Source organism: Nasonia vitripennis (assembly GCF_009193385.2).
Source record: "Nasonia vitripennis strain AsymCx chromosome 1 unlocalized genomic scaffold, Nvit_psr_1.1 chr1_random0012, whole genome shotgun sequence".
Classification (NCBI taxonomy): domain Eukaryota; kingdom Metazoa; phylum Arthropoda; class Insecta; order Hymenoptera; family Pteromalidae; genus Nasonia; species Nasonia vitripennis.
Window position 1 is genome coordinate 1442785 of NW_022279600.1, and position 24879 is coordinate 1467663.

The 24879-nt window shown below is 42.0% G+C and overlaps 1 protein-coding gene across 5 annotated transcripts in view; it reads right to left on the minus strand.

Moving 5' to 3' along the window:
* LOC100679291 (nucleoprotein TPR) overlaps nucleotides 1–24879 on the minus strand; it is a 344349-nt gene that overhangs the window by 297989 nt on the left and 21481 nt on the right. For 4 of the 5 annotated variants that reach the window (XM_031921529.2, XM_031921528.2, XM_031921527.2 and 1 more), the window contains exons 2-3: nucleotides 20283–20445; nucleotides 19978–20199 (exon numbers count right to left, since the gene is read on the minus strand). The exons of the other annotated variant lie outside the window; for it this stretch is intronic. In XM_031921529.2, the coding sequence (XP_031777389.1) occupies nucleotides 19978–20199; nucleotides 20283–20445 (385 nt within the window). The remainder of the gene's footprint in view (nucleotides 1–19977; nucleotides 20200–20282; nucleotides 20446–24879) is intronic. 5 annotated transcript variants of the gene reach the window in all.

Consider the following 24879-nt stretch of genomic DNA (forward strand, 5'->3'; position numbering starts at 1 on the left):
TCCACCAAGGCTGCAGCTTATCGATAAGTAGGACAAAGCGATGTAGATAGTAGGAACGTCGATCCCGACAAAACAGCCGACAAAAATGACGTTGGTGAAAACCGGAAACGACGCCAAGCAAATGAAAGAAAATGTCTCCAAGCAAACTGGAGGAGCAACCAAATAAACACAAGAAGAGAACGGAGAAAAATAATCAGGAAGGCTCTGGGACAGGCACATCTAAATCCTCGTCGCAGGAGCTTACAGAATAAAAAGAAATGCCGTAGCAGGAGGTTACCATAAGGAAATAAAAAATTATGAAAATGAAAGCAATCGAGCAGGGTGTCCAAAAGGCTCAATTAAAGAGAAGAAGCAACAAAGCGTTAGTCATAAAAGCCGCAAGGGGAAACACATATGCTGACCTTTCTAGGAAAATGATAGCAGACCCCAAACTGGAGGCACTTTAAATAGCGTTAATAAAATAGATAGATAGATTAGCATTTATTTTTGCACAAGTCAAAAAAATACATACGTATCTCATATTGTCACAGATTTATCACAGATTCGTTAAGTATTATTACGCACTATGTATATTTTTTATCTTATTTACTACTCTATCACGTCACTTAAAAATAAAACCTTTGGTCATAGACATTAAAATGAAACAATAATGTAAATAAAATAAATAGTTGGACGGTACAATATTTAACGGAGTCACGGAAGTGTCGCAGAATCAATGTTCTGACCGACAGTACATTCAATCTCGCGCACGTATATGCGCCTATGCATCACAGCCTTAAAAGATTTAAGTGACGGGAGATCTCTTACGTCGACCGGAAGAGAATTCCAGAGGCGCGCACCCTGGGATTTGAAGGAATATCGGTCGGTACGCGCGCTGGGCACTACTAGTTCTTGCGGATCGCTAGCTGAGATTCTAGACTGGTTCCTGTCAAAAAGGGCAGCAAGATACGGCGGCTGTCCCATTACAACTGCTTTATAGAGCATCACCGCCGCAAAAAACTCTCTTCTTGCCTTCACTGGAACCCAGCCTATCTTCCTCCTATAGGGGAAGATGTGCCCGTCCCTTCTAACACCACATATGTACCTCACACATGAGTTTTGCAATTGTTAAAGTTGTATACTTTGTTGACCAGATAAGTCAAGGTAGACAAGAGAGCAGTAATCCAGGTGCTGGGTGGCAAGAGCGCCCGCCAGCTGCTTACGCAGTTCCTCGGTGGTGCAGGATCTACAGGATCGAAGTCCATAAAGGATTCTATTAACCTTTCGGCTAGTCGTACCCACCTGCGGTTTCCATGTCATCTTCAAATCCATTACAACACTGAGGTTGGTTACAGTGTCGGCAAAGGGTATGAAGACGCCATCCTCGCCAAGCTTCACCGGCTGTCGCCACAATCCCATCCAAGTTCACCTCGCTCTCTGATTGTTATACGAAGACCCCGGCAAGTGGGCATTGAGTTCGCCTGGGGAGAAACCGTGCAGTTCCTTCTTACAAGGAAAGGTACCCAACCCGAACTCACCGATTTTGATGATTTTCATATATGTTGTAGAACATAAAAAAATAAGAGACACGTATTTTTTTTTATCGGCTAATTTTCACTTTTAAGGGGTAAAAACCTCCCCTAAAGTTAACCCCCAAAAAGCGTTTTTTTTAAATATCTCGGCTTAAAATTAATATTTTTCAATGAAACAAATTGGAGGTTATTTCTTACAAAAAGAGCAAGTATTTCATGGTGATTTGAAGAGTAAGGGTAGCATCCCCTATTTTTTAGGGGTTGAAAACATATATTTTTTGGCATAATTTTATAATAAAAATGTTTAAACCGACTAAAAAAAATTGGAAAAAATGTTTAAACATCCTTAATAACAAAATTTAGTTGACGTCTTTCGGTGTTTTCATAAATATTATCCCTAAGGGGGTAAACCACCCCTAACACAAAATAACTGTAAATATGTAATTCAATACATAATATTTCGTAGAAAGTTTGTATATAGAGGTTTTCGAGGTCGCTGATTACAAATCTGTTATCAGATTTTGAAAATTCAAAATGGCGGATCCAATATGGCGGACGGAAATATCAAAAAAAAATTTTATATAATAAAAAAGTTTTAAACGACTAAAAAATTTGGAAAAAATGTGTAAACATCTATAATAAACAAATTAAGTTTTTCGGTTTTTTTCATAGATACTTCCCCTTAGGGGGGTAAACCACCCCTAACACAAAATAACTATAAGTATACTTCAATCCATAATATTTTGTAGAAGGTTTGTATATAGGGGTTTTCGAGATCGCTCTTTGCAAATCTGATATCAGATTTTGAAAATTCAAAATGGCGGAACCAATGTGGTGGACGAAAATGTCGAAAAAAAATTTTGAGACGTCGACAACATATTTTCGTTTAGATCCCCCATGATTATACGATGTTTATAGTATTCCGCATACCGTTATAATTAATCAACCAGGTCAGAGTTGGTCGTGAAAGAAATACCCGGTGGTTTATAGATAACGGCGACAAAAATGAGAAGCATGCGGCCGGCATTTTGAATTTTACACATAAGTTACTCTGGAATCCCGGGTTGTCTACCATTCTGTCATTGTTGGAGATGAGCACAGCGTGGTCGCCTTGTAAATATTGTGGATGTATAGTGCCACACCTCCTCCCTGGGTATTCCTATCCTGCCGAAGGACAGAGTAGCCCTTTACCTGAGCAAATACATCGTCGACACTCGGCCCGAAACGCGACTCAGCCACGCCAAAGAAATGGTAGAAGGGACGAGCAGTCGCCAGGAATTGACGAAATATCTTCATGTGTTTGTTCAGCGAGGTAGCGTTGATAAATCCCGCCCTCAACCAATCACACTCTGCTCCTCTCACCTTCACTCCGCCTAGTCAATTTTTCTTACTGTCTTTGTCTAGCGATTCTGTGCACGGCGCAGTCCCAATGATCACATTACCGTTATGTACCGCTGTCACATTATTTACAAGATTGTCATTACTCTTCGTACAAAAATATGATGCAGTGATGGTTTGCAAGTCAATCTCCCCATCTCGCATTTTTGCCAAGAAACGACCACCTCTATGCCAGACGTACTTGAAACCATGACCGCTAGCTACACTTTTAAACTGCAAGAACGATTCTTAATTTAACAACTCATTTATGAAGATTTTACTTTGAACTAGGCTATTACTTGTTTCCTGGAATAAATGCGAGACGTTGATATGGCGCGTATTTAAGCCGGTTATCTTGTGTTTCGCTCGCATGCTGTTCTTCCAAACAATGTCGCTCGAGAGACGAACAACCCATGGCGATGGGCACGCGCTCACAGTCTCTACTTGCGTATTATGACGGAGCAGCTGCACTGACACAATGTCAGTCCTAGCGACGGACGGCAGAACAGTGCTGAGGACTGCGTGGTCCACGTCACCGCGTTCTTGTTTCGAGCAATCTGATATGCTGGAAATAACGACCTCTGCGGTAAACTCACCACCGCTCGTACCGCCCGCCGGAGAGAAACGCCCGCCAGCAGAGTGTTCCCGACCATCCCCATGACACTTGCGAACCCGAGTCTGACACCGACCATTACAGACTCTAAAACCCTCTGTATCAGTCGACGTGTAGGCGTCTGCGCCACCATTCACGTCGACAGACTCTAGATCCCTAAACAAGACAAAAACTTGAGACACGTCACAGTTATCGACACTATTATTATTTTCGTCATTACTATTACTAATACTATTACTAGAACTAAGACTATGGTGAGTACGATGGTTATGACTAGAGCTAGAGCTAGAGCTAGAGCTGGAGCTGGAACTGCCATCACCATCTATGCGATCAGAGACCACGAGGGGGTTTGTACACGAGCCTCTACCCTATTCATCACTGGCATAGCGTCATCAAGACTCTCCAGAAGTGCCTTATTCTCTTGTGAGAGCAGAAGGCAATCGTTATGCAGTTCTTCCAGCTTAGAGTCCTGCTTTTCGATTTTTTCCTCAAGTGACGAAATCCTCTCCACCAGCTTGTCGATCATTCATAGTGCTGCTGGGGCAGGGTCTGATCCTCGGCTAATGGCATCAAGCTTCCTCGCAAGAAGAGTCCTAAGCTCGCCAACTGATCTCTCAAGGAGGTCAAATTGATTGCTGAACAGGTCAAGCATGGATGACGGCAGTGAACAATAGTGAAGCGCACTCATATCCACTGGAGAAATAGTTTCGGCGCGCTTCCCAGCTCCAGCTTTACCAGTTGAGACGGTCGGCGTGGAAGCAGAAAAATCTTCCTTCCGAGAAACGTTTACGTTTGTAAAGTCGTTATTCGAGACCTCGGACCTATCCTTATCATTATTATCGTCAGTATTATTACCGGAATTATAGTACGCATTAGCAGCGCTTATATTGTCACCATCAGTATTATTTACATTATTATTTATATCAGTCTTTTTATTTTTTATTTTATTATCTTTATCTTTATCTTTATATTTGGCTTTATCAGTCTTTCGTTACGTTTTCATCGAGTTGTCTTTTTTAGTTTTACATGCTTGACAAATGTAGCTACTTTTGTCTGTAACATGCCAATTCATGCAAGTATTGTGGAAAGTGGAAACAAATTTTGCAATGACGCATTATAGCGCCTACGCGAATAATCTTCTTGCATTTTTTGCACGCGTCTCGAGGTAGTTTAATAAATAAATAATTACAGTAAATAATAAATAAATAAACAAATAAATAACAGATTGAACGTAGAACAAACAAAAGTACTTTAAGCAATAAATAAATAAACAAGGTACATAAAATAAACAGAAGACTAGACAACTTGGTACGGACAACAATTTTAATTTCCCGCTCTACGAGATTCAAATTGCGCGAGTTGGAAAGACACCAGATTGGGGGTGCGCGTCGGCCAAACCAGTACTGCCAACCGTTTCTCAAGTGGTTTGAGTTACGATGGTGTTGCACTCTTGCGGCAGTGAATCGAATATCGATCACGGCGATAATTTCGCATTTATTGATCGAGATATATATAGATATATGTATATATGTAGATCTGACCTCCACGATATGCAGCAGGGAAGATAAAAGTTAGCGAGGCGCAGAAAAAAATGTTGCTGCAATGAAAAAGCAACACTGCTTAGAAAGTCCCCTCCGTGCAGCGAGAGTAGATTTCTGTAGTTGTTCCAGCAACTTGACGAATGCGGTTATGGTGTCGACAGTTTGCGGAAACTTCCCTCCAGGCTCATAAAAAAACACAAGCCAGGCGTGACTTTTTAGCGTGAGCGTACGAGCCAATTGGTAGGTCCTTTTCGCTAAAATAAATCGCTGAAGAGTGATAAACAATTAATATGGTACTACGAAAGCAGAGCGATAAGCTACTGCATCTCGACTTACTAGAGCAGACGACACGATCTCTCTTGAATACATTTTTTTTTTTTTGATAAAAAGAAACTCTGTACATATAATGGCGAAAGCCAAGAAAAAAGCTCCAAGTCACACAGGAGTATAATATTTAATATCAAATACGTAAGACGGCGGCATAAGACCTACTACTGGAACTTCGTCGCCCCAAAGAAGCAAAGACAAGTAAGCTTCAAGATGCGGTCAAAGAGATACTCGGAAACAGGGCCATAATACAGGTAGCCCAGCATGGGTTGGCCTTTGATATGAAGGCTCTTGACATGCTTACTTCTGCCCTGCAAAGAGAGTTCACTAATACTAAGAGTAACAAACAGGTGGACGAGACTGTGACAAAGACGGTGCGAAAAACCTACAAATACACGTAGACTGCTTTCACCTAGCTGCCAGCCTGATGGCCTAACGATCAATCACGTACACACACGCGCAAGCACATACAAACACATACACAAACGTACACACACCGCGCGAGAATGCCGATACCTCGTATGTGGCGCGTCCCCTGAGTAGCGGATAGGAGAATGCTCATCGGCGCGTTAAAGCCTCCACAACCGGCCGAAGGGTAGAGCAGAAATAAAATATACTTCACGGACTAAACAGGCTAGGGGAAGAAACCCCGAAGATAAATTAAACATGGATAGTGTGTTAATAATATTACTACCCGAAGCGGGTCAAGCCACAAAGCCCAGTCCCGCCGTCGATTCCGATCGGGTATAAGGATGGCTCCATGGAGATTGGGGGGGGGGGGGGGGCAAACTCACTTAGAAGCCGCAGAGGTTTGTCACCTGACCCCTGCTGCATGTAGGGACGCAGGTGATATTGAGAAGCAGGTTGATGCAGATACATAAGAGAGCTGTTTGCATAGCGCAAAGGAATGCGCACTTGGACCGCCTTGGCAGCAGAATCGATGAATTGATGGACTATGTCAGGGACAGACACAATGTGCACAAACAAATTAAAGATCTTGCCTAAATCATAAATGCAAGCTATAAGAATCTCTGCATGGCATATGAAAACTTACAACAATGCCAACGTCCGGGCACTCAGGGTAGGAAAACCCAGACAACCCAAAGTCTTAGATCTCGGAAGGCGGGTACAACAAAGGAAGCCCCAACTACTCCGCAGGATAGAAATGGAGAAAATAAAGAAGAGGATAATCAACCTAAAAAATCTGCTTGGCAGGAAGTCGTCACAAGAAAGTCAAGGAAAAAGGAGAAAAAGGCAAGCAAAAAAGACAAAAGTGTCCCTGGCGTTACATACCAGAATAGGACCATCAAGGATAGACCGAAGCGGGCAAGACCTCCCAGACGGGATGCTTTAATCATCAAGGCTGCAGAAGGAAAGAGCTATGCAGACATTTTGTCAAAGATGAAAGCGGCTCCGTAACTTAACACGCTAGAAAATAGCGTAAATAAAATACGCAGAACAGTTGCAGGAGATCTTCTGATAGAGCTGAAACGCACAAGAGAAGTCAAAACCTCGGACTTACAAGAAGCAGTTAAAGCAGTACTAGTGAAAGGCGCCACAATAAAAGCACTCCAGCATGAAGAAACTATTAAAGTAAGAGATCTGGACATGCATACCACAAAAGAAGAGGTAATAGAAGCGCTACAAAAGGAAATTGGCGAAGAGAACATCACAGAAGACTCTACGATAAGATCTCTGACGTACGGTGACACGCAGATTGCAGTGATACAGGTACCAGCTTAGATAGCGGCTAAGATCACTAAGCTACAGATGATCAGAATAGAATGGGTCAACTGTAGGATCCGGATGGCAAACCCCAAAAACGAGCCGCTTAGGTTTTATAAATGCCTAGATTTTGGCCATATCGGAAGAAACTGCATAGTAACTGAAGATAGAAGTAATCTTTGCTTTAAATGTGAAAAAGATGGGCACAAAGCGAAGGAGTGTAAGAACCAACCCAACTCTGTACTCTGCAAAGGAGACACGTGGGAAGAATGACGACGCAGCTGGTAGCTATGCATACTCAGTTTATCAAGCTGCAGTAGAAGCCACTGACAGACGAAAAAAATGAAAGTAGTGGAGTTGAATATAAACCACTGCGCGACTACACAGGACTTCCTGAGCCAGTATGTCCGTGAGACAGATATCGACATAGCCATCGTCTGTGAACAATACAGAGATCTGGACAAACCATCGTGGGATATGAACAGTACTGGTAAAGCGGTGATATGGACATGTGGAGACGCCACTTTTCAGAAAAAAAAAGACAAGACGTAATGAAGCATTCGTACGCGCTAAGGTCGCATGCTTACACGTATATTAAGCTAGCAGACCATGGTCACGACGCACACTTTTAACCTACTGGGTATTTAGTTACTAATTAGTTACACTATTCCTGATTTAGTTGCTCAATACCTGTTAAAGATACGTGTGATCTGCTAGATTAAGTCTTAACCTAGCAGACCACGATGCTATGTCTTTGGTTCTCGTAAAGATATCAAAGTTCTTTAAACAGCATATTTAGTTGCTAATTAGTTGCTACACAATAGCACTGTTTATATTATCCCCCCGTCACCCCCTATCTGCCACAATGACCCTCAGTCGCCCGAAGTACGATAAAGTCAAAAAGTGGGCATAAGAGAATATAAACTACGGCGTATTTTGTCGCTAATTATTTGCTGCAAAATAGCACTGTTAATAGTATTCCATTATCAACCCTCGACTCCCAATTATCCCTGCTATTACTCCCTGAATATGACGATGTCAGAAAATTCTGGTAGGTGAAAAGAGAATGCGGGATATTCAGTTGCGAATTAGTTGCTCACGAAAATGGAAGTTAATAGTATCCTAAAATCATGCCCTAACCTTAGATCAGCCCTCTCGACTCAATTGTATATTTGAGACAGTTAGAATTGGCAAGTAATCGTCTGAAAGTGCTGGATATGTTGTCGCTAATTAGTTACTTACAAATTTTACGTATAAAAATATTCTACAATAAATCCCTTGACCTCAAATCGATCACCTTCTGATACTGTGCTATAAGAAACGACTAGGTTCGTTCTTGCATATAACCACCGAATATTTTGTTGCTAATTACTTACCCGCAAATAACTTAACTTACTTACACTTAAGAATATTCTACAGTAATCCCTTTACCTTAGATCGATCTCCCTTTATCACTGTGAACTAAAAAACGGTCAGGATACGCACGTAGGTATATATAATCGCTGGATATTTTTTGCTGATTAGTTGCCCGCGAATTTTACTTTTAAAAAAATTCTACAATCATCTTTTGACTTCAGATAGACCACTTTTTTCCTCTATACAATAAAAAATGGGCGTAATATGCTAGTAGATGCATAAAAGTGCAGGTTATTCTGTTTCTAGGTAGTTACTTTTAATTCGGCGCGCCTCTCGTGCTACGCTCGAAATCGTATTTTTGCAAATTCTGATGCTTGCGTGTCGGGCCTCTCGGGCGGCATTCAGCGCTTGTCTTTCGTTTTCCTGCCTCGTCTCTTCGTTCGCTCTTGTCTCGGCGGTGCGTCTTGGAAGGTCAACTCCTGCGGTTCTTCGATGATCGGTGATGCCTCTTGACTTTCTGAGGTGATGATGTATGGCTGCGATGTCGTTTCTTCGACTTTCTCGATCGATGCGACTTCTCGTCTCGATGTCGTCGGGTCGACGAGTCCATCTTTGCAGGAACCACTTTCACACTATCACTTTTCCTAAAGAACACTTATTGTTGTTGTGCTTTGTGAGTTTGCTGCTGACGTATGGCACGTAACGCACAAGAAAGCGTAATGACACGAGTCGCGCGCGGCGGCCACAAGCATGGTGCAGCGACGTCTATTCAAGAACGAGCAACCTATTTTTTCAAGTTTTCTACAAGGATAAAGGAAATTTTGTAGAAAAGCTTTAAAATTTTGTGGCCAAATGCATAATGAGTAGCGTTACTACATATTGATCTAAAGGATGAGGCAGAGAATTACAATAAATATTAACAAATATAAATGCGTCGCTCTTGCTCTTATCTATATTGCTATTACAACTACTACCTTAAACACATACTTTAAGCAAGGCTTTACGAGCCTTTGACGACTACTGAAAATTTCACACTTGATTTCAAGTCCTTATTACACGTCCTTGGTACATAATATAACATTTTGGTACCATAGCATAAAATTCAATTTTGTGGTCAGGTTTCTGACTGTAATAATAGATTACACACCAAGGCCAAAAATTAATTGGCTAGTTGCATAGCTTGTGCAAATTGCATATTGCGATTACAAAAGTCATATTGCAATCACATCACTGGTAGAGCTGACAAAGACGATGAACAGCCCTGAATCTTCCGTGTTTTTTAAGATCTCGTAAGAAACTAGTGTACGGATCTGGCTAGATTTCTTGCCAAAAATAACACGAATTTCTGGACTCCTTATAGAGAGTCTAGCTTGTCTGCAAATATTGCGCATGTATATTGAGCATGTTACCTGGAATTCTGGTAGACGATGTCGAGGTGTCAGACAAAGGAAAAAATTAAGTCCAGGTAGTGCGCTCCGTGGCTTCCGATATGTAAATGAAAGTTCTGTTTAAAGGTGATAAGCAGGTTACCCGGGACTCTCATAGATGAAGCCCAGGTATTCGGGAACCTCAGTATGGCCTTAAAATAATTAGAATATATTGGTATAAACAACGAAAGTCAAGTCTGGACTCATTTCCATCAATATTTACGGAGTTGTAAATTTTTAATTCAGTGTCTTCTTGGAATGTTATTTAAAAATGCATATTATTTATGCAATAATACATTTTTAAAAAAGTAATTAATCACACTAGGTCACAAAATTTCCTGACGCTCTGATGAATCAAATGCAAAAAAAAACCGCATTACGATCCGTCTTACTGCTCGAAAAATCGACAGTCAGGATACCGCATTTGCAGTTCTCATAACTGCACGTGATTAATAAATATTGTGCACGAATATTCTTGATTTTTATTCATAACGCTATTCAATTTGCTAAATACAAACGATGCGCTCTACTTATATGCAGGATTAACTAAAATACAGACTATCTGACTTGTTGGATTGTAATACAAATATATCTATTTTGCAAAAACTAATAAGCAATAAAATACGCCCTAGTTTATATTCTCTTACGACCACTTTTTAACTTCATCGTACTTCGGTAATAGTCTGGGGGTCGATGTGGCAAATAGGGGATGACGGGGGGATACTATAAATATTGCTATTTTGCAGCAACTAATTAGCAACTAAATATGCCGTTTAAAGAATTTTGATATCTTTACGAGAACCAAAGATATAGCATCGTGGTCTACTAGGTTAAGACTTAATCTAGCAGATCACACGTATCTTTAACAGGTATTGAGCAACTAAATCAGGAATAGTGTAACTAATTAGCAACTTATTAGCAACTAAATACCCAGTAGGTTAAAAGTGTGCGTCGTGACCCTGGTCTGCTAGATTAATATACTAGCTAGATTAATAGAGATAGCGCAGTTTAATCTAAACCACTGTGAGACAGCACAGAAGCTACTTAACCAGTATGTCCGCGAGAAAGAGGTAGACGTAGCTATTGTGTGCAAACAATATACGGATCTAGACGAACCATCGTGGGAAATGGACACTACGGGTTGCGACGCTCTACCTCCCAGTACAGGTGCGCAACTCCTGGCGCGCTTTCTATTTCTTTCCGCGGCGTACGCCCCACACTGCGCACGGCGAACTACTCGTGCACCCGCACTGCACACGCACACACTCGTCTCTTTCTCTCTATCTCTCTCACTCAAGCGTACTCGATGCCGCGTTCTAACCCACTCTTCACTCGCGTTCCTTTTTCTCAAAACCACTTACCGGGTCGCCGTCGCTGGTGAATCTCTCCTCCGCGACGCTCGGAAACCTCGCGTGCCTCACAGCAGGCTGGCTTCCCGCGGCCGATCTCTCTCCTCTGCTCTCCCGCGGAAGGTAGGCCGTTGGCTCGTCCGTTGGCGTCCTTCCCGTCCCGTCTTCTTCACTGCTCCCCTGGTCGCCTGGATGCACCTCGGAAAACCGTAAGCATCCTCCAAACTCTCTGTACTACTCTCACACTTCTCTTGCGCTCGCGAACCTCTGCGTTACTCAATTCTTAACGAGGGCTCACGAAATACTGCCGGTCCGGCGCGCGCCAGTCGCGCTCGCTACCTCCCCTTCTCCTCAGGCCGCAGGGAAGCCAGCCTGCTGATTGGCGGCCCGGGCCGCGCTATCTATCCCTGATTGGCTAAACCTCTCTCTCGCGACGTTGCTCGTCTCGCTGCTTCGTGGAACGGTGCCGCGAGCTCACCAGGCCCGGGAATTCTTGGGACGCGCGACGGCTAACAACAAAGTCGCATGGCTTGTCGCCGACCGTTCGCGCGCCATTTTCCATGCAGGGGATCTGCCGTGCCGAAAAGAGATTTTTCGGTGCGGTTGCGACGCACCACGTCGATGGGTAAAGCAGCGATCTGTGCACGAAGAAACGTTGCTTTCAGTGAAAAAATGAAGATCCGTGAAGAAGGATTTATACGGGCTAAGGTAGGTGTTACTGTTTACAGCTGCTACGCTTCACCTAACGCTCCAATCGAGCAGTTTGAACAATTGCTAGATCCGCACATATAAGACGCAGTAGGGAGGAAACCAGTACTCATTGCAGGCGACTTCAATGTGTGGGCTGTGGAGTAGAGCAGCATAAGGGCTAACTACAGAGCTCGAGTACTCCTGGAAGCATTCGCTCTCCTGGATTTGGTCCTAGTTCACCAAGGATGCACCCACACCTTTAGAAAAGGAGACGCAGGGTCTATTGTCGATCTGACGTTTCTTAGCAGCAGCCTTATTGGCTCAGTTGATTCATGGACAGTAAGTGAGCACTACACACATAGTGATCACCAGGTAATGGCAACATTTTATTTGGTGATTGTTAAGTATAAGTACATTTGTGCTAGTGCACGAGTCAGCGGTGTTCGTGTGAGCGCGTGATGTATGAGTGAGAGAGAGTGGAAAGGGAACTCTAGTTCCAGGGCGCTCGCTTGAAAGAGAGTTGTCAGAGACTATATAGAGTCCTCGGTAGTAGCATCACGCTTAATATAATTATTATCTAGTCTTACGTTTTATTATATTAAATTACACTTAATAAATACTTAATAGTGTATTTATTTTCCACCACCTTATCAGTGATTCGCCATAAAAAAGGCTATAAAAAGTAGTAGTAATTTAGCTAGTAAAAAGCTAAAATGTAAAAATCGAAAATTGCGTAAGCGACCTATCTAATGACTAGCCTATTTTTTTATAGTTAGGTTGGTTAGGAACACGTGTAAACATGCGTGAATTTCTGTGAATAAAATAGACGGCAGTGTTCATATTCTATAATAAAAAAACAGAGGAGTCTGCAAACTTTTGGACAATGAACCATCCTAAACTTATATATTAAATTATGAATCAAAAACTGCCTCATACATTAGCAGGCAGATATACTGTATATTAAAACAATATTTTATTTATCGGACCTATACATTTAATTGGAGGAAGCTACGTGCCAATGAATTGACAGCGGTTTTTTTCCAATTATTTATTTTTTTTTTTTATAGGAGCCTGTGAATCCTTGAGGCGGACTGACTGGTGTTCCCTTGCGAGAACTACAAGTGTGGGACTCGGCGGCGGCGGCCACCAGTACCCACTAAACACATATCTCCCTGTACGCCCGACACCAGCCCGGTACGGTTTATCACATTACTTCGAACTGGGCCCATGTCCTTTGCGCTTCCTCTGCACATTCATTCCTTACTTCCAGTCATTCATAGCTACGCTTATATTTATATTCTCCCACTCTCGCTCTTGCTCAATTATCCAAACATCCATCCTCTTTGTTACCTCGCAAGATGCTACCAACGTATGTCGCAATGCTTCTCCACGCGTCTTCGCTGGCTATCATCAGTTTCGTCACGTTATCTGGTGTAATTGTCGTGTCTAGTAATGTCTCGAGTCTCTGTCGCTGCTCGGTCCATCGGTTGCACCTGAAAAACGCGTCGTCCCAAGCCTGTCCGCAGTACGTACATTCCGGTGTGATCACTCTGTTCATTCGGTATAGACACTTGCCTTCGCATGACGACATGCACTTGCTTCGGTATGACGTCTGCCATTCTTTCATCGCCCTAGTCCGTTCTTCTGTCGCAGCGTCTGCCCTCCCAACGTTCGAACTCCATACGTATAAGCGTTTCCGCTCACGCGCGAGGAGGTATATCGGGATTACGCCCGCTATTACGAAAATCGCGTTTTCGGATACGGTACGGTACACGCACGCGATTCTTAGTGCCCCGGTTCGTTGAACGCTCGTCATAGCCTTTGCCCGTTTCTTTACCTGTAACGCATCCGCCAGTAGAGCATGATCGAATGTGTGACGCTCATAAGAAGTCGCCGTATACTCGGTCTTGGTCCTCTCGTGTTGGCCATGAACCTACTTAAGGCTTCCGTCGTCTCTGCTGCTTTAGCCGTAGCGTTGCGTATGTGTGCTCAGAAAGTCAGTTTCGTATCTAGAGTCACCCCCAGATACTTTACTTCGTTTCTGGTAATCGTATCTTGCGTCCCCACATTCATAGGTATAATTGTGTCTATACGTTTCCTTGTTAGTAGCAGTAGCTCAGTCTTTAGTAGTGCCACATGGAGTCCGTGATCCGTCATCCATGTGCTTACGCGTCTCATCACCTGATTCAGTTTTAGCTACGCCCGGTGAGTGTTCCGTACAGTAATTACAGCCGAAACGTCGTCCGCGTATGCGATGAGGCACATGTCGTCCGGCATTTCTAGTATTAACAGTCCGTCGTACAATACATTCCAAAAGTCAGGATCCAGAAATGAGCCCTGTGCTACTCCTGGTGTCAACTTTCTCCGTCGGGTACCGTCCGATGTCTCATACGTCAGGTATCGGTCCCGTAGATAGTCTTTTACAACTCGCACGAGGTAGGCAGGCACCCGGAAGGTTGTCTCCAGTGCCTCCAAGATGTCCGCCCACCTCGCGGAATTGAAAGCGTTCCGTACGTCCAGCGTTGCCAAGAGTACCAGTGGTCTGGCTCCATGACATATGTCGTTTGTCTTGTCCACAATCTGTATTACGTGCGTTATAGCTCCTATTGTTGAGTATCCTCGTCTAAATCCGTGCTGTCGGTCCGAGAGGTCTCCGGCGGCTTCCACCGCTTGCAACAGTCTCGGTCGTAGCAGTAATTCGTATAATTTACCCGGCGTGTTCAGGAGACCTAGAGGCCTATTGGAGGACGACGAAGCAGGGTCCCCCTTACCTTTGGCAATGAGGACCAGCCGCGCGCACTTCCAAGGCCCACCAAACACTCCCGCCGTCAGACAGCCGTTATAGAGCCTCAACAGCACATCGGGTTGTTCAGCTACGATGATCTGTAGCAGCTCCCCAGGCACGCCGTCAGGTCCCGGGGCTTTTCGAGGCTTCAGTTTGGCTGCAGCACTCTCAAGCTCCGCCACCGTGAAAAGTGGACATTCCACTGCGGTGTCCATGTCCGTATCGCCCGTTCTGTCCTGGTGAGTAGGAAAGAGATCGTGGACAATCCTCTCCATTGTGTCTGCGTCCTTCGTCTCGGGGGGATTCCAGGCGCCAAGTTTGCGAGTCACAATCTTGTAGCCTTGCCCCCAGGGGTTTGCATCTACTTCGTCTTCCAGTCGTCTCCAACACCGTTGTTTCGTGCTATTGATCGTTCCCTTCCCACTAATCTGCGGAGTCGGAGGCATTCTTTTCTGATTTCGGCAATTTCCTGCGTCCACCAGTAGGTCTGCCTTCTGTCCTGTCTGTATCGTTTCCGTGGCATCGCGGCCTCGCAGATGCGCTGCAGATACTTTTCCAGATCAGTTCGTTTCGTGACGGTTGCCCACGTATCCTTTGCCGGCAACTCCTGCTTGTCTGAAGTTCCCGGTTCCGGGGCCGGGGTTTGTCTGTCCCGTTTACGTTTGAGTCGTGGCGTTTCTTCCGTGTCCGTCCTTTGTACTTCTGGGAGAGTCTGTTGCAGTTGCTTCATACGGTTAAGTTCATGCATCCCAACCTCAACAGCTTCATAGATCTCACACATTCCATCCGTAATTACGCGACTGACATTCTTTTGGACGTTTGTCTTCGCCTTCATCTTCACCAGGTTGCTGCGTATTATGAATAGTTGCTCTTCCAACTTCCTCTCTGCGGCCTTCCAGTTTTGTGGCGACCCTCCGATTATGTCGCCCGCCCCTTCACAATTGTGTGCTGCGATGTCATTTATAGTAGCCAGGCTACCTACCAGGTTCTTACTTCCACCTCCGCTGATCGCATCTCCATCTGCAGGCACGTCGCACCCCTCAATCCTCAAATTGTTCCATTCGGTTGCCTCATCCATGCTGAAATCATACTTCGTCCTGGTATGTGTCCGACCCCCTGGATCCCCGTCTATGGAGGCAGCTGACATGGCCCCAACACATGCCTGCAGGCGATACCAAACTGGGCACATCATACCAGGATATAGAACCCACTGCCGCACTAGCCCACCTCCGCTCTCTCGAGCTTCCCACCCCCGAACAAAAGTGTTCAGCTCTCTGAAGAGTTTACAGCAGGCGTCACACGACAGCAGGCACTCGCCAAGCCGATTGATCGGTGCTGGCTAGGCAGCCGACCTCCCGTCTTGCCGCCAGTGGGAGCCAAAGGTGGCTCGAGTCACTTCGGCACGCAGCCTAAGATCGTCTCCCCACCCAGGATCTCCTTTTGGCAGCTCACGGGTCGCACCGCACGGCCAACACGGCGGTCCGCTTGATTATTTTGAGAGCAGCTTTCCCCTGACTTAGACGGCAACAAGACATTCCCATCTATCACTCTGATACGTCCGGGAGATATCCGTTTATAGGACCCCCTCAATCATGCATCAACAATTCTCTCCACCAAGACGCTACCATTGCTGCGGGGTCGCCGCAGAAAGGGCATAGTCCCGGCTTGTGCTCCGCGTGTGATTTCGCTTCTCAAAGAACACCCGTTTATAGAGGTCTTCGATAGTGCGTGCCTTCCTGCGTCTCTGTGTGACCGGTCAAAATCTTTTTAAAGAACATTGTGGTGGTTGGCATGCAGCTTGCATATTCGGTTTCCCTTTCTGCTACTGCATCTCATCTCCGCTCCGTGCGCTGATTCATCAAGATACTCTTTTTAAGGAGTTTCGTTCAATCGTCCCTCATTTACACTCCCACCAAAATGCCATACATTCACTCCCTCAGAGGACTGTTGCTCTCGTAAGCCCATCACCCGGCAGGTTGCGAAGATGTTAAAGCAACCGACTACGAAAAGGAGCGGACATATCGATGGGCCAATTAGTGATACGTCTAATCACGTCATTTAATGACGTCATTTTTTTCAACAGGGTGGCTGATGACGAATTGTGTAAAAATAGTAATATAGTAATAATAGTATAAAAATAGTAATAATAGTAAAAATAGTGTAAAAATCATTTAACGATGGTGTCTAGATGTATGCGGTGACTAATGACAAGGTCTGGGTGGTGCGCTCCGTAGTTTTTGGTGTCTAGGTGTAGAAATCATTTGAAGGTGGTGACTTAATTTACAGGGTAGCCGATGACGAGGTTTAGATAGTTCGCATCGTGGTTTTTGGTTTCTAGATGTAAAAATCATTCGATAGCGGTATCTAGATGTACGGAGTGACCGATTTTGAGGTCTAGGTGGGGCGCTCCGTAGTTTTTGGTGTATAGGAAAAAAAATCATACGTGGACAGCGTCTAGGTGTACAGGGTAGCCGATGATGAAGTCTCGATGGTGCGCAATATGAAACAACAAAATTCACTTAAAACATCTGAAATTAAAAAAAAAAATAAACTTGAAAAAATTAAAAGGTTAGGCGAGTTTGATGACAATTGATTAATCAAGTGGCACGAAGGCGAGTTTGAGAAGCAGACGAAGCCGCGGCGCCCGTGAGACTATTTACTTCTATATTGGTGTTCGCATTTTCCATGATGCAGAAAAAATGCTTATCGTTACTGTTCGTGAGTTTTTTTGGCTCATTAGTATGTTTTCTGAGCTAAACTATGGTTTCCAATGAAAATATTTGTTAAAAATCCGTTTCGTTTAAATATAAACAAGTTTATATATCACAAATGCTCAAAACAGTATCTCTACTTTTTTCTCCAGTGTGGTAGGACTGTGAAGTTGGCTTTATAGCCTAAAAGTGGTAGGACCGTGAAGTTGGCCGCACAAGCTATTATATGTAATACAGTTGGGTATCGCTTTCCCACAGATTTCTATAAGTAATACAGTTGGGTATCGCTTTCCCACAGATTTCTATAAGTTGCGCAGAGTAAATGTATTTATATTGTCTGCTTGACTTTAAGGTTATGTTTTCGAACAGCTGCCGCACTGTCGCTGCATAAACTTACTGAGTATTCGGGATAACTGATGACGGGGCCCAGGAATTGGATTTCGTGAATTTTTGTGCATACATGCAAATATCGTTTCGCGGTAACCGGTCACGCTTGATGTCTAGGTGCCAAGGGTCTTCGATGACGAAGCTGTCGATATATATTGCGCGCTGTAGATTTTTGTATTCACGTGTCAATATCAGCCATGAATGCGGTCTAGGGTGATCTATAACGAAGTCAGGCAGTGCACACCGTGGTATTTCTTGGTGCCAAAATGTTCAAATTAGTTATGTTTACTGTCCAGGTACCTGTGGTCGATAATGACGCGATTGAGGTAGTGCGCTCCGTAGCTTTCATTGTCTAAGTGTAAAAACTGATTTTAGACATCAAAAGCTACGGAGCGCATCAACAAGACCCTGTCATCGGCGACCTCATGCACCTGGATACCATACACGAGATATTGATATTCTTGTAATAAAAATTACAGTGTGTACTGCCCGAACCCCATCATCATGTATTTTATTTTTAGAACAAATTTAAGGTACATGCTTCAATAAGTTCTCTCAAAAAGACATGAAATCTTTAAAAAAAAACTTAACCAAAGTAAAAAAGTTAGGCGCGTTTGATGTTTTGCGTATCATTATGAATATCAATAATTATTTTTACTGTGAAATGATAGATTAAAAAACAACTGAGATCAATTTAATATAAAGCTGTTTTGACGATTCTTTGTAAATTATTTATTTAAATTTAAACATTTAGAGTATGTTATTTCTTGTCATACAAACAACTTAAAAAACAGTATTTATTATTATTTTATTACATTATACATTACGTACTTAAAATAATCTTTGGAACGTATTGTTTCTTACGTCGTACAATAACTTTAAAACCATAATTTTGATGAGTATTCCGTCTTGCGTAATGCAAAAATTGAATGTAAATAACATATTCATGACAAAAAAAAGGATATGTCATATAAACAACTTAAAATATACTTGATATGATTTTTCTATATTTTATTTTAGATCATTAATATTATTGTCATTATTTTTGGCACCTTCTATATTATTTTCATCTTGGTTCTCATCATTTTCGAAATTACTGCGACCATCAAATTCAAATAGTTTATCAAAATATCTATATTCTGTAAAAAAAGAATATGTAAAGTTCTATTTTATATTAATACAAATAATATATTATTATATATAAATAATATGTGCTGTATACATACCATCTGTATCGTTTCTTTTCTTTACGGAGAGAGCAACGGCTGATGAATGAGTCGTTGTTGACTCGACGCCCACGCATCGCTGCCGCGGGTCATAATAAAGATGCGGAAGAGGAGTATAGGGATTGTACACGATGCCAAGAAAATGATTGTTAACACTGTATAGCTGCCCGCGGTAAGGTGTAACATACGAGATTTTCGATGGAGATCCCTGTGTACTTCGTTCGGGGGGAGGGTTTTGATTAGGGGAAGTGGGCGAGCTTTCATTCAACTTTTTTTTTACGTTGAATAACAAATGTTGCTGGGATGAATTTTACATTTTTGTTTTTCACGCAAAATGTACTCCTAACTGTAAAATATTTCATCCAACTTTTATTCGAGCTTCCAGCACACTGCGTCATAGAGTGAAAAACCCGATCATATTCACTGCGGTCCATTTGCGATCCGTAAAAATTATATCCCTTTCATTTTGAGCTTGCATTTTATTAGTGGCGTCGAAAGCCGTGGGAATATATCGTGCCGAACAATAAATCAAGCTATTTCTGGCAGAAATATAACCATTGAACGAAAAAAAGGACGCTGTGAAAATACATGTAAGGAAGCCTCGACAATGACAACCAGAGCACATCGGGCTGATTGTTCTTCTCCATCCCGTCGCTTTTCGACAATGCACCTTTCTCTGTTTTAACCCGGAATTAATTCGAGAGAGCTGCGAAGCTTTCGCACTGTGTGCTTCTCTCTCCCTTTGTGCGCTCGTAGAAAAATCCAATTCCCCCCCCCCCCCTCCCCCCTAGTTGCACAATATACTATTTTATTTAATGTTTGTGGATTATATGTTTTTGTGTTTTAATAATCAGTCTTTTCAGTACTCGAGTATAATTCAGAGTACATTAAAGATTAAAAATTTGCTATCTAGAACGCAATATAAACAATAGAATATTTAAATTATTTTAACCTGAAGTCTAATGACATCTCTCGACTGCGTATTTCTTCTATTTCTGAAAATGATTGGCACTTAGCTGCAACTGCACTTTGTAACTGTGTTCCAAGAAGATTGAGTTCTGTTCGTAAACGTTCCAGTTCTGTAATTTTCCGCTCAATTTGAGAATGTAATGTCGTGTTTTCATCATTTAATTCATCTTTGTTTTTCCTTAAAACAGTATTTTCCTGTTCCAGTCTAAAATATAATGTCTTTTAGGTTTCTTACTCATAATTAATTATGATAAATGTTAACCAATGCTAAAGAATTAAATTTGTTACCTTTTAATAGTATCTTGCAACTTAAACAGTTCTCCTCGACTTTCACCAAGTTGACTTTGTAATTCTGATGTATAATTTTCGGTAAGAGCTAGTTTATCTTGATAGTTTTTCAATTCATTTGTTTGAACCTGAATATCTTTTATTAATTGTTTCAATTTATCATCTGCAACAAAAAAGCATGCTTGATTTCATAAAAAAAATCTATGCTTATACATTTTATAATAATATACAAGCAAATTGATTGATTGCTGGCACTCACTCGCTAATAAATTAAATAACGGTACAATTTAGAACATATTAAATATAATTAAAAATAACTTGCAGAGATCTCTACACAAAATGTAGACCGTCTCCTGTTGATTTCTGGAATTTTTTTAAAAGCATAAAATGTAATGAGTGCCTTTATAGATGTTACCATTTAGATAATAACTGTAAAACTGAGTATTGTAACGAGCCCCACGGCATGGCGTTAGCGGTCGGCAACTTTGCGGCGCGACTACATGGCACGCGCCAGGACGGACAACTCTACGTGCGAAGAAAGCGCGGCACGCTTCGCACGCCGCGCAGTTGTACACAATGGTAACCCGGCTGCATTGAACAGTTAGCATTGCTCCGACGGCTAACGTCCGTCACCGACTCCAGCATCAACATGGGATAGCCGTGACAGCATCTTTGCGGCTGTCGCGGCTGCCAAATCACTCGGGCAAGCTTTGTTGATCTTAATGTTCCACCATCACACGCTATATCGTTTGATTCGCTGAAGTCTTATAGAGATAATTAGGTCACATCTCTATATAAAAGGTGATGACCGGATGTTGTGAAGCCAAGATAGACGTTATGTGATTGGCTCATGTAGTGCATATGCGTCTAAGTCTAAACGTCTCGTCTTGTAGATTAGTTGAAAAAACATAAGAAAACATGTAAAATCGAATATTAAGTCCTCGCTTGTTAAAATTATACAGAGGATTGGAATACAAAAAATCAGATATTTTTAGAATTTAGGAGGAGTTTTCTAAAATGTTAGCATTTATCATTCGCTGTGTACAAAAAACAACCGCTGCCCACTTCTTAGCACGTATAGAGATATAAGTAATTAAAATAACGTATAAATAATACGTTATTTCACTAAAGAACCAGATATAATAATTAAAAAGTGAAAAAATTTTTCAGCTCAAGGTATCCCAATATTTTCTCCTTTTCTCAAATCTTTCTTCTAAATTTAAATGTAGGAAACATTACAATACTTACAGTAAAAATTGATATAACTTTATTGATAGTCCCTGGAAGAATCGTAAAAATTCCAAACATAAGAATACAAATAAATTTAATTTACGTAATAGGTATAATTGGAATAGTAAAATTACACTTTTTAACAATGTTTAAACAGTCAGTGCGCAGCACAAAAAATGTCAAACATTATTTTACATCTTTGAAGCTTATGATAGTAACTTAAGTTAGTGAGTAATAAACTGCAAGAAAACGAAGAAATAACGCATGAAAAAAGAATATCGCTTGCATGCAAGCAAGCACACAGGAAAGCTCTCAAACGCGCAAGTAATAAAGTAATGGTCAAAGAATTAAAAGTGTTCAACGTGGAACAGAAAGATTGCGGAATTTTTCGATATCTATCAAGGACTATATAAAATCCATAAAAGAGTCGGAATAGACATGTAACGATTGATAGATATAAATACAAAAAAGAGCGAGGAAAATTTCAGTCTCAGTTATTGTTTAAACAACGAAAGAAAATACGAAAACAAAATTACATAAATATCAACTTGTAGGTATAAATAATACCTACAAAATAAGCCCAGGTGGATTTAATTCCGTTATCTTGTTCACTTGTTAGAAATAAAAAGACGTCGATTTCGGCCTTTTTTAATATTTTAAATAATTCAGTTAGTTTTGTATCCAAATAATCGTAGTGCATCTTTTAATGAAGGTCTTTGTGTACTTCATGAGTGATAACAATTTTAGGTTATAATATAAATAACTTTTTTTCAATTCAATTTGTTATTGAAAAAGGTGTCTTACAAAATTCTAATTTTTCCAGCCTACATGCGTCGTACAGACGCCTTTAACGTCTTGTTTTACTCGTAAAGAGTAATTATAACAAACAATAAATGCATTTTTGATTTTTCAACTGCAACTTGTTTAAAAATAACTTTGAAAATTAAGTAGCTTAATTAGTTTTAAGCGAAAATTTTTTATTTTTTTGAAACACACACACACACACATAAAAGAGTTGCTTGCGTATCGCACAAGAATACGCACTTGGACCGCCTTGGCAGCAAAATCGAGGAATTAATCGACCATGTCAAAAACATGAACAATATGCTAAAACAAATTAAGGATCTTGCCCAAACTATAAGAACAAGCTATATGAATCTCTGCACGGCAAATGATAACTTACAGCAATGCCAACGCCCGGGAACTCAGGGGAAGGAAACCCAGACAACCCCGAGTCTTAGACTTAGAATAAAGAAAAGGACGATCAACCTTAAAAGGTAGCGTAGCAGGAAGTCGTCACAAGAAAGTCAAAGAAAAAGGAGAAAAAGGCAAGCATGGAGGATAAAAGTGTCCCTGGCGTTACAAACCAGAATAGGATCAGCAAGGACGGACCGAAGCGGGCTAGACCCCTCAGACCGGGTGCTCTAATCAGCAAGGCTGCAAAAAGAAAGACCTATGCAGACATTTTGTCAAAAATGAAAGCGGCTCTTTAACTTGACAAGCTGGGAGAAAGCGTGAATAAAATGTGCAGAACAGTTGCGGGAGATCATCTTATAGAGCTTAAACGCATAAGAGAAGGCAAAACCTTGGACTTTCAAGAAGCGATTAAAGCAGTACTAGTGGAAGGCGCCGCAATAGAAGCACTACAGCAAGAAGAGATTATTAAATTAAGAGATCTGGACATGCTAACCTAAAAAGAGAAGGTACTTGAAGCACTAAAGAAGAAAATTGACGAAGAGAACATCATAGAAGACTATACGATAAGATCTCTACGAAAGACGTACGGTGACACGCATACTGCAGTGATACGGGATACCAGCTCAGATAGCGGCTAAGATCGCTAAGCTACGCATGTCCAATTTACCGAGCTGCAGTAGAAGCAATTGACAGACGAAGAAAATAAGAATAGTGCAGTTGAATATGAACCACTGCGCGACTGCACATGACCTACTAAGCCAGTATGTCGCTGCTTTCCAGGAAAAAATTACAAGACGTAAAAAAAAGTATTCGTGCGCGCTAAGGTCACAGGCGTACATATTAAAAGCTGCTATGCTTCTTATGACGCGCCAATAGAACAATTTAGACAACTGTTGGACCGGCTAGTACATGATGCTATAGAAAGAAAACCGGTACTGATAACAGACGATTTTAACGCCTGGGCAGTAGAGTAAGGCAGTCAAAGGACGAAAGAAAGAAGACAAGCGATACTAGTGGAGATAGGAAAACCAAAAACAAGATCCAGCAGGAGTACAAGGACCAAAAGAGTCGGTTGGAAAACGAAGGATTATGACAAGGAGACATTTCTGCTGGCTCTAGAAGAAACAATAATAGACGATCACCAGTATACTGGTGGGATAAAGAAATTGACGCTGTAGCAGCGAGTGTCATCGAACCAGGAGACGGGAACAGCGGGCCAGGAAGAAATACTACAAGACTGGTAGAGATTGAGAATTAGTAGAAGCCCGAAACAAAGAAATGAAGAATGCTACACTCAAGGAAAAATCCAAGAAAATAAACGATGGCACCTTAAAGAGTTACAGGACGAGGTTAAGCTGGATCCTTGGGAGCGACCATGACAGCGGCCGCAAATGACAAAATCATTCCAACAATCACCACAGAGGAATTACTGGCTGCATGCAAAAGGGTTGGGAACAACAAGGCTCTAAACTTGGATAGCATACACAATATTGCATTGAAACAAGCTATCCAAGCACGCCCCGATGTCTTTGTGAATCTGTACAATGTATGTCTCGAAGTAGGGGCATTTCCTAAGAACTAGAAGAAGCAACGCCTGGTACTACTACCAAAAGGAGATAAGCCACCTGGAGAAGCTGCCTCTTACAGACCACTTTGCTTGCTGGACGCTCCAGGCAAGATTTTAGAGCGTATAATCGGCGTTAAAATGGACCAAGTTATTGAAGAATTAGGTGAACTAGCAGAATATCAATACAGCTTCAGAAAAAAAACGCTCTACTCTTGACGCCGTAAGCTTAGTAGTCAACACCGCAAGAACTGCAGTAGAAGGGAATCGATGGAAAGGAGGAGCTAAGAAGTACTGTGCTCTTGTTACACGGTACGTTAAAAATTCGTTTAATTCAGCCAGCTGGTGCAAGATACACGAGGCACTAAGAAAACATAGAGGTACCCGCATATATAAGAAGGATTATGTCTGACTACCTGTAAGACAGAACTCTATTGTATGACGTAGAGAACGGCACGAAAACCTATCAAGTAAATGGAGGAGACCCACAAGAGTCAACGCTTGGCTCATCATTGTGGAACATCATGTACGATGGAGTACTCAGGCTAGAGCTGCCCGCGTTGAGTCTGTCCAGAGGATGACCGGTCGATGCTGCTCGAAGTAGAT